This window comes from Globicephala melas, chromosome 4, assembly GCF_963455315.2.
Source record: "Globicephala melas chromosome 4, mGloMel1.2, whole genome shotgun sequence".
NCBI classification, from domain to species: domain Eukaryota; kingdom Metazoa; phylum Chordata; class Mammalia; order Artiodactyla; family Delphinidae; genus Globicephala; species Globicephala melas.
In genome coordinates this window covers 79935905-79947247 of record NC_083317.1, presented here as the reverse complement: position 1 = coordinate 79947247, position 11343 = coordinate 79935905, and the positions used below count along the sequence as shown (strand labels likewise).

The 11343-nt window shown below is 44.2% G+C and overlaps 1 protein-coding gene across 1 annotated transcript; it reads right to left on the bottom strand.

Annotated features, from left to right (window-relative positions):
- Positions 1 to 9779: 9779 nt before the first annotated feature.
- LOC115857476 (olfactory receptor 8K5-like) lies at positions 9780 to 10513 on the bottom strand. Its single transcript, XM_030864512.1, is given in 2 exon segments — positions 9780 to 10414; positions 10417 to 10513. Coding segments are annotated over 2 exon segments (732 nt in total).
- Between the last annotated feature and the right edge of the window lie 830 nt (positions 10514 to 11343).

Here is an 11343-nt window from a genome sequence, read left to right as displayed (position 1 = left end):
TGAGGAGATTGAAGTAAATGGCTTCTGAGACCAATTCCAACTCAAAATCGGATTTTAAAGGAAGAGTAGAGATAGAGAAAATAAGCAAATAGTATTGACTTTTGGTGGCAGTAATACATTATGTTGATGAGGCTTCTTTATAGTAGCTCTCATTTATTGAGTGCCAAGTCTTATGTAAAACACTTTATGTACGTATTTAAATATATATGTAGAAATATTTAGTACATATGTCTAACTATATAGACATAGCACATACCTTATATAGATATTCAGATAGATATCTGTATCTATCTATCTATATACCTAGATAGATATCTATATAGAGATGTAGATATATTCCTAGAATAAGGAGAAGAAATACAGTGAAGTGTTTGGGGTCCTTTTGACTTGGAGTTAAGTTCTGGCTGGGTCTATATATTCCTCATCTGTCTCTGAGCCCAGTTCTAATAAAATTAAAAGGGAGACACACTTCCTCTTTATATGAGCATCAGCTGTATACTTCCCCAGGTCCTGATGGTCTCAAGACCCACTGCTAGTGCTATCCATCCCCACTTCCTCCCTTCAGTGAGCCAACAGCAAGCTGCATGGGTGAGTGCCCTTAGATCAGGATGGAGCCTCTGAGTGCTGGGGCTGCAAAGAAGGGCAGTACCTGCGACAACCAGAAGCAATTGGGAGCTCCCACATCCAGAAGTCTGGCCACAGGCACAACTCATTGCCTACAGCACATCCCACCCCTCCACCACAGGGCTAGAGTCAGATTTTGGTAAAGAAAATGCATCCTCAGGTGGCATTAAAGGCAACCTCTAATAAAAGTTGAGCACATTACTAAGAACTGCTGAAGATTTAAGGATAACAAACATCATATAAGAAGGGAATAAAACTCAACAAACAGAAAAATTAGCTCCCTGGGAAACAGAAAGTGGAATAGATAAAAATGGGGAAAAATGTAATTAATATTTACATTTATGAAACAAGAACAAGATGTTATGAAAAAGTACCAATTCGAGATTTCAGAAATGATAAAATATGCTTGTTGGAAAGAAAAAGTAAATCAATGAGTGCAGAGCACATTGGACATAGCTGAAGAGAAAATGAGTGTGTTGTAAGCTGGAGCTGAGCAATTCCACCAGTTTTTAGAACAGAAGGACCCAGAGCCAAAACATTCAGAGAAAGTTAAGACATGTGGAAGACAGAGTCAAAAGTCCAATATCTATTTATTGAATATGAGTTGAAGATGGAGAGAACAGACAAAACAAAGAGAGAAAATCAAAAATATAGTAGAGGGCTTCCCTGGTGGCGCAGTGGTTGAGAGTCCGCCTGCCGATGCAGGCGACACAGGTTCGTGCCCCGGTCCGGGAAGATCCCACATGCCGTGGAGCAGCTGGGCCCGTGAGCCATGGCCATTGAGCCTGCGCGTCCGGAGCCTGTGCTCCTCAACGGGAGAGGTCACAACAGTGAGAGGCCCACATACCGCAAAAAAAAAAAAAAAAAAAAAAAAATATATATATATATATATATATATATATATATATATTTGAAAAACATGCCCCAGTCCTGGAGAAAGATGTTTTTAGATTCAAAAAAGGATATCTTGCTTCTGAGTAAACGAAACAAAACAAAAATTCAAACTTAGGCACATCCTAGTGAAATTTTGGGCAACGAACAGGAAAACAATCTAAAAGCTTCAGAAAAAAATTACCTACAAAGAAGGAAGAATCAGATAAACAACAAGTTTCTGATGACCAATAGTGGCTACAAGAGATAATGGAATAATATCTTCAATATTAGGAGAGGAAATAATTTTGAGCCTAGAATTCTTTAACAATCCAAATAAACATTAAAATGTAAGGTCAAAATAAAAGGATTTTAGAATACAAAGTCTGTACAACAACTCTTATTGTAAGAATTTCTGAAAGCTATAGTCCAGCAAAATGAAAAATGAATACAAGAGAAAATTATTTCAGAGAGACAATTTTTAATTAAATCTTAATAATTGTTGACTATAAAAAATAAATCAGTATTATGCTAGATCCCAAATGCAAAATGATTCCTACGTATGATGTGGCGAAGAGGAGGTTACCATTTTTATCATTATAAATAGGGGAAAATATAGACATGGTTTAGTTTTAGATCATAGAAGAATATATGTATTGTGTTGTTTGGACTGCAGCAATAAGTGGATTGCTTTCAGAGTTTGAAAGGAAAATCAGCAAGATATGTATAAAAGAAAAATAAGAATCCTTCATCAAAATGAGAATAGCATTCTTAGCTAACACCTCAATTACTGAATCACTCATTTCCTTCTAATACTTATTGGTTGACTGTTTAAAGGTAAGAATGGAGCTGTGAGTCTCACGCTTTGCTGCACATTAGAATTACCTGGGTAGGGTTGATAACTCTCAACACCCAGGCCCCATTCCACATTAATTAAGTCAGTATTGCTGGGCGTGGGACCCAGGCATAAATATTTTTAAAACTTTCCAGGTTATTCCAATGTGCTGCTGAGTGGGCTAACCAGGGAATAGAAGAGGGTACTGTTAGGGAAAAGGTCACACTTCAGGTGGGATTAGATGGCAGAGTGACTCTGGGCGGGTCCTTGCACCCTCAGACATTCTCTGAGCTGTAAGAGTTGGTATGCAGGAGCTCTATGGGCCCTCCAGAGCTGAGGAACTCTTGATTCTATAAGACCAGTCTCAGAAAGAAGAGAATGTGTTTCCTCCCTTTTAAAATGTACCACATGGGACCAGTATGAGTACAGGGCTCACCCCCACCTGGTCCTCAGAGCTGGCACCACATTGTTGCTCCATTTGCACTGTTGTGGCCAAACATGACCCCTTCTCATTAGGAGCTTGCACACAGCTATAGGCAAAAAAACCTATCAAGGCCTTCTCGGACTATGATAACGGTTAGTGCCCTTGCTGAGAAGTGCTGCTGGACCCAGTGCCAAGCCTTGCCCAGCCTGAAATACCTTCTCTCTCCTCCCTGCCTGTTCAGGACACACCCGGTTTCTCTAGGAAGACATGACTTCCTTCTCTCAACTCCTGGTAAACACTATCTTGGCTCCTAAGTAGATGTCAACCTCCTATTTGGTATTTCTTTTTAAAATCCTCCAAATGCTTGTTTGAGCCTAAGTCTGATGCAATGAAGAGGCATTTAAGCCTGCAGTGCCTCAATGAATTCTCACCATAACCCACCAATGTGTAGGTCAGTCTCCTGAATCTCTTTCCCCCTTTGACGTGATGAAATCCAAATGCCTTTGCGTGGCATTCACACTCTTCACAACCTAGTACTCATCAACCTCACGGAACATCATTTTCTCTGCCTTCCAGTTAAGTCCATTCTCCAGCAGTCTCACCAAGGTTCCACACCATCCCTGCTGTGAGAACATGCTACTCACATGAGTGCTCCATTAATGTTCTCTGTGAAGTGTTCCTGGACTCCCCATTCAGAGCTGAGTTCACCTGTCTCTGTGCTCTTATGCCATTGTATTTCTCCCTCTGTGACAGCAGTCATCACTGTGTATTATAATTACAATTCTAATGTGTAGTTTTTCTTGATAGACCAGAAGGAACTAGAAAACAGCGTACTGGTCTCTGTCTTCACCCATGGCTAGCACAGTACCTTATGATTAATAAATATTTATCAGATGAATGAATCAATAAATGAAATGATTTAAGACCCTAACTGACCTGGCCAAAAAAAAAAAAAAAAAAAAAAAAAGCTCTTCAGCTTGGCTAGAAATTCTAGAAATCAGAATTAACATGAAAATTTGTTAAAAATGCTAATTCCTAAGCTTCAGTCCAAAATGATTTTGATTTAGTAGGACCAGGGTGAGACCTGGCAATCTGTATTGTCAAAAGGCCTGTCCTCCCCCACCCAGCACTGAGTCTGATTTGTAAGATCTGGGGACTTGCCATGGCTTTGGGAATTCTTCCTTGGGAAATGATGTACTTTTGCCACTGTCCCAGTGCTCAGGGGCCAGAACAACACAGCTGGTTATCAGTCTGGCTCTTCTCTTTCCAAGAGGGCCGATGAGGCCAGTTGCCCCTCCAGTATGCTGACCCCACATAACGAAGAGTCTTTACAGCTTAAAAACAAACAACCCGGGGCTTCCCTGGTGGCGCAGTGGTTGAGAGTCTGCCTGCCGGTGCAGGGGACACGGGTTCGTGCCCCGGTCCGGGAAGATCCCACACGTCGTGGAGCTGCTGGACCCGTGAGCCATGGCCGCTGAGCCTGCGTGTCTGGAGCCTGTGCTCCACAACGGGAGAGGCCACAACAGTGAGAGGCCCGCATACCGCAAAAAAAAAAAAAAAAAAAAAAAAAACCCAATCCAAAAATGGGCAGAAGACCTAAATAGACATTCCTCCAAAGAAGATATACAGATTGCCAACAAACACATGAAAGAATGCTCAACATCACTAATTATTAGAGAAATGCAAATCAAAACCACAATGAGGTATCACCTCACACCAGTCAGAATGGCCATCATCAAGAAATCTACAAACAATAAATGTTGGAGAGAGTCTGGAGAAAAGGGAACCCTCTTGCACTGTTGGTGGGAATGTAAATTGATACAGCCACTATGGAGAACAGTATGGAGGTTCCTTAAAAAACTAAAACTAGAACTATCGTATGACCCAGCAATCCCACTACTGGGCATATACCCAGAGAAAACCATAATTCAAAAAGAGACATGAAAAAAAAAAAAAAAGAGACATGTACCACAATGTTCATTGCAGCTCTATTTACAATAGCCAGGACATGGAAGCAACCTAAGTGTCCATCGACAGATGAATGGATAAAGAAGATGTGGCACATATATACAATGGAAGATTACTCAGTCATAAAAATAAACAAGTTCTTTGTAGTGAGGTGGATGGACCTAGAGTCTATCATACAGAGTGAAGTAAGTCAGAAAGAGAAAAACAAATACCTTGCACTAACACATATATATGGAATCTAACAAAAGTGGTTCTGATGAACCTAGGGGCAGGACAGGAATAAAGACTTGTAGAGAATAGACTTGAGGACATGGGGAGGGGGAACGGTAATCTGGGACGAAGTGAGACAGTAGAATTGACATATATACACTACCAAATGTAAAACAGATAGCAAGTGGGAAGCAGTTGCATAGCACAGGGAGATCAGCTCGGTACTTTGTGACCACCTAGAGGGGTGGGATAGGGAGGGTGGGAGAGAGGCTCAAGAGGGAGGAGATATGGGGATATATGTATACATATAGCTGATTCATTTTGTTATACAGCAGAAACTAACACAACATTGTAAAGCAATTATACTCCAATAAAGATGTATTAAAAAAAAACACACACGGGCTTCCCTGGTGGCGCGGTGGTTGAGCGTCCACCTACCCATGCAGAGGACACGGGTTCGTGCCCCAGTCCGGGAGGATCCCACATGCAGCGGAGCGGCTGGGCCCGTGAGCCATGGCCGCTGAGCCTGCGCGCCGGAGCCTGTACTCCGCAACAGGAGAGGCCACAACAGTGAGAGGCCTGCGTACCGCAGAAAAAAACAAACAAACAAAAAAACCACCACAACTTTCTGAGAGCTGTGTCCTGAATAAGACAGGGTTGTACCCATGCAACTGTGCCTGGTCATGGAGCCCAACCTGACAGAAGATTTGTATTTTGGCTAACTTCTAAATCTGAGAGGATGTGAGAAAAATAGAGCAACATTCTGCTATTGGGGTCCTGTCATCTGTTACTTTCTGATGTGATGGACAACCCTAGTACAAGCAGTCTTCTTTTCAGCCTCTGTCTTCCTCTAAATGAATATTGATGCTGTGTTTACCTTTAATTAATATTCATTGCGATAAAGGAATTACACTCATTCACTTTTAATTATACCCCTCTTGCATAAACAAGCTTTTAATAACAGATTTTCCAGGGTAGAGAAAAACAAGCTCTCTGCCCGCAGCCTTGTTTGATGCCAGGAAAGCTGCCTCTGCAATTGATAAAGGGAATTTCAGTTTGTTACTTGGTACAGTGGGAGGAGCCGTGGTGGAAAGTTAGGTCTTCGGAGTTCTAGCTCCATCCAGTTATGCCATAGCTACTGTGTGTTCTTGGGCCAATTCCTTGCCCTCCTGTGCTTCACCTTCGTATCTGGAAAATGGTGATGGAACCCAACCAATCATTCTCACCCATGGCTGCATACAGGGAAAACCTGGGGGATTACTCAACAATACCAAAGCCCAGGCTGCATTCCAGATGAATTAAAACAAAGTATCTATGGGTTGGGTGTAGGTGCAGGTATTTGTATAAAGATCCTCAGGTGGGATTCTTTTGATGTTGGGAATTATGGGTATCATTCTCACCAGACTTCTAGGTGTTTGTGGCTCCTGCCAGGGTGGCAGGTTGCACAGGGCCCAGAAGGAAGGCCAGCACGGACCCCAAGAACCAGGTCAGCCATGCCCTGGTGCTCCCCTGTGCTGGGTGGGTGCTCACATCCTGGGATTGGCTCAGTGGTATTCTCTAGGAGCAGGGAGGAGGGATAATGTTCACTGAGCACCTGCTCTGTGACAAGGCACATCCAATGTCTCATCTGTCAGTCATGAGACACGTCCCCTGTCTTCTCTGTGCCAGGCACTGGGGGTTTAATGTTGGTGAGTAAGGCAGTTTCTGCCCTCACAGACCTTATGACCTAGTAGGGGAGAAAGACTTCAAAGTGTGTAATTAACAATTACATGAGTTTAAGGAGTTGAAAGGAAAAGTACAGGTTGCATCAGAGCACGTAACAGTGGTGGGGCAGTGTTGTTAAGAGAGACCTGCGTTATGAAGCAACGTCTAAGGTCTGAGGCCTGAGGATAGTAGGACTTAGTTCAGTTCATAGATGGCGAGCAGCATTTGAGTAAGAGATAGTGCTTCTACAAGGCAGATGCAGACACTCCTCTTGTACAGGTGAGAAACCCAGTCCCAGAGAGACCAGGTCCAACGCAACCTCCCTGGTTCTGACTTTTCAGCTGGGAGGGATATCAGAAATCACTGAAATGACATGGTGGGACAGAGCTCATTAAAATGACCACAGCTGCAGCTGGACAGAGCAGAAATCAGGTTGAAATAGGAAAGGAATGAAGCCATAGGCCTAAGGCACACTAAAGGCAGAAAGTGCCACCTGCCTGGTCAGGCAACAGGCCACACGCACGCAGTCCTGGGAAGGAAGCCACATCACAGGGTCCAACACGGATCTTGGATGGCAGTGGGCTTCTCTGTGAGGCAGATGGAGACTGGTGTGGCATGACCACAGGAGGGGTCCAACAGCAGGGGATATTCTGATGCTCCTAGAAGGTGGTCCAGAGCAAGGCAATCTTTCAGCCAATAGCAGGCCTCTTCCCGTTAGTCTGGAGTTGGGGGATGGGACCCCAGATGCTGAGAAAAGCAAAACAATGCTCTGCCAGTCATTGCTGGACAAGCCCAGCAGTGCAGCTCCCTCAGGGAACGAGGTGAGACCACATCTCGGCAGCTGGCTTGGGCTCAGGGTTGAGACTACATCAGGAGGTCAGAGACAGTTCAGCACCAGGGGCTTGATGCCGAGATCCAGAGCTTGAGGACAGGATCAGTGCTGGAGGCTGTGGGGAGGCTTATCCCAAGGGCAAGGATCAAGTCGTTCCAGGTGTGGGGGGAGCAGGTAGGCAGAGGTGGGAGGCAGGTGGCACCTGACCATCCATTCCAGTGGTTCTCGGTGAGCATCTAATGTCCACTGAGAATCTGCTTCAACATAACAGGGTGGGATGTGGGTACCTGAACTTTTAAGAAGCTCTACAGGCAATTCTAGTGTACATTTCTGGTTAAAAATCACTGAGCTAGACCAATCCCTTCAGTTTTCAGATGAAGAACCTGAGCCCTAGAGAGAAGTGACTTGCCCAATGTCCTACAGCACACTAGCAGAAATAGGACTAAAACCTTGGTTTCTTCACTCCCAGTCCACCGCCTATACATTCAAGTTAGCAGTTAACATCAGCAACAGTAGCAACAGCTCTGGAGATGCATACGCCCCTGCCTCTGATATCATCCGATGTTCTCAGTTAGGGAACATTGCTTATTTATGCCCCATAAGCAAACCAAGACTGCGAAGTGAAACCATTTGCTTGCTCAAGCCCATATAGCTGGGCTGGGACTCTTTCCTAGTCCTGAGATCTTTCTCTGGCTTCAAGCACCACATTACAAAGCTGGAGTTTAGGCTTTGCTCCCAGGAGGCAAGACCTGACCTTTTTCAACCTGGATGGTCTAATGGCCTCTAATCCATTTCCTGTGCGTGTGGCCAGCAAGCCCCTAATGGAGTGTAGCTATAAGGCTAAAGGGGAGCCTGGTAGTTAGAGGCCTAGAGGCATAAGTGACATTTGGACAACTGGCCAGCTGGCTACAGTGCATTTGGCACCCCAAGGGTCCCAGAAACCAGAGCCAAAGTGCCAAGCATATCAAACTCATGTCACCAAGGTCTGCGCTCAGCTGCTCCCTTAGCATTTGCAAAATGTCCTGCCCACACTCTTCCCCTCGCATCCTCCCTTGGCCATTTGCAGGAGCAGATGAGTTGAGGTTACATGCAGCTGATCCCAGACCTGCTGGCTAATTATCTTGGCCTGTAATTAGTGTTTCCTATTCCTCACTCCTTGCCAACTCCTGCAGTTAATGTATCGTTTCTCTCTCTGCAGAGACTCCTTTGGGAGGGTTCTGAGGCCCTGGAATGAACATTTCTGGTAGTGGCAGGATTTTGGAGATGTTCCATCTGCTGCCTGTCCCACCACCCCTTGGCATCATCTCTGCTCCCTCCCACCTCAAAGTCTACATCCACCACCAAGTCTTTAGTTCTCTCCTGAACACTTCTTGAACGTGTCGTTGCTTTTCCATCTTTGTGGCTCTGATTTGATCAGACCTCATCATCCTTCATTTGGACTCCTACAGTATTTTCTTAATGGGCCTTTCCTGTCCTGGTCCTGCAAATGTCTCCTCTGCAATATAGGAAGAATAATCTTTCTAAATTGCCAATCAGGCTGTATGACTCTCCTACCTAAAAGCCCAACCTTTTTAGTTTGGCACATAATGTCCTGGGCAGTGTGGTCTGCCTAATTTTCAACTCCCTCTTTCACATGGTTTTTACATGGTTTTAAATTCAGAACTGCTGTAATTTTCTCCTCTCCTCCCTCCCTTACACGTCCCAATACGTATGTACATGTGTGTGTGCACGCACACACACATGCACACACACGCACTCCATCCATCCATGCTGCTCCATGAGCAGGAGGACAGAAGACAGGGCAGGAAAGGGATCTGACTGACTTGGGCAAGCACCCTAAGAACAATCATTAGGAAAGTGAGAAGGGACTCATTCTCTGTGACTTTGGAAGATGGGACTAGAAACTATTAAGTTCATTTTAATACTCAGAATAGATATTTAACTGATAGGGACAGAGTAAAGGGACAAAATACGTGATTAAATAGTTAATCTCACTAGGGGACTGTAAATAGAGAAAATAAGTATGGGAGACCCCTGTAAGTTAATCATCACTCAAGAAAGTACGCTTTTGTAGCAAGAAAACCATGCAACAAAAGCATGAGACATGCTCCTCAAACAATAAAACAATGGTGGAATGAGGTCCACATCCTGCCCAGTGAGGTCCGTAAGTTATCGATTCCTAGGACATGCTTCTCTGCACGTACTAAAAACAAAAATATAGGGAAAAGGTGACATTATACTGAAACCTGAGATGATTTACCATATTTTAGTATGTTACCACCTTTTGGCCCATTTCCATAGTGCCATGACAGTCAGTCCCAGTATGACCAAGTAGGAACAAGAAAACTCCCCCCATCCAACGTGGAGGAGGAGCTGATGATGGAAGTTTGATGTCTATTCAAAAATGAGGAAGGTGGTCTTTTCCCCCTCCTCACTTTTCCTTTGATTATAAAACTGTATACTATGACCAACAATTCTATTTCTTGTGCATTTGAGCACAGCATAAGTAACAAGGGAACATCATCACAGTAGAAATGACTGATGACATTAGAGCTGTAAAAAGTCAATGGAAAAATCTTGATAGTGAACATTAGTGCTTGAAAGGTACTGCAGAGGTATGGAATGCCTACCAGCACATGACAAAGTCTCTGGGACATGATAACATTGTAGAGCAGAGGGTTACAGATGGCCAAATAGCAGTCATAGGCCATGGCTGACAAGACAATGAACATAAGGAAGAAAGCCAGCTGTGTGGTGCATGCATAATAGGAAATGGTATTTTGATCCACAACAAAATTTACCAGCATCTCAGGACAAATGACAGTAGAATTACCAAGATCAATGAAAGCCAGGTGTTTGATAAAAAAGTACATAGGTGTGTGTAGGTGGGAATCCACTTGGATCAAGATGATCATTCCCAGACTTCCCACCACTGTGATTGTGTAGTAATGAGGAAGACCCCGAAAAGTGGGGCCTGCAGCTCAGGATGCCTTGTGACTCCCATCAGAATGAATTTAGTCAGTGATGATAGATTTTGTTGGCCCATTTAGTCCAGTTAGCTTTTCTGGAAAGAAACAGGTTGTTATTAGCTTCTTTGTGGTATCTTCTAAATAAAGTATAATATGTATAGACAGAAAAAAACAAAAAACTGTAGCCCAGTAAGCTCTCGGGGTGACACTCCCTTGCCTGCCGCTTGTATTTCTCACAAGTGTCCTATACTAATAAATTCTTTCCTTACCTGTCACTCTGCCTCTTGCTGCTTTCTCTCTACAGCGAGACAGACCTATGCTCTACTGAGTCCCAAAATGCATTCTGCGGTGTCATAACCACTGAAGTTATTTGAGCACAAAGTGGGCTCCCCCAGGAAACAGTGAGTGTATCTGAGCACAAAGTGGGCTCCCCCAGGAAATAGTGAGTGTATCACCTGGAGGATTCGGGCAGAGGCTGTCTGTCAAGATGCCACAGGTGCAATTCCTGCACTGTGCATGGTCTGGGAGTCTTTGGCCCTCAAATAACATTCTAATTCCAAGATTCTGTACATCTCTGATACAAAAGCCACATCAAGTTTTGCTGCTTCCACAGAGACTTTCCTGTTTGGGAAAATCTCACCTCTCTGCACATTTGTGTCTGAATCCCATCCATGCACACACACACACACTCCACACACTGCGTCAAATGCTTCAAATATACGGTGGAGACACATCTTACACTCATTCATCTATAAAAGCTAGAGGGAGAAGAAGAGCAGGAACATAATTTGAATAACATGGGGGTGACTCCTGGTCTTCCGCTCAATAAGCAGAGGCCCCAGGCCAAGCGGAGGTGCGATGGGAGGTGAGCGCCTGCCACCGTATCCTCACTGTGTCTCATTCCCTG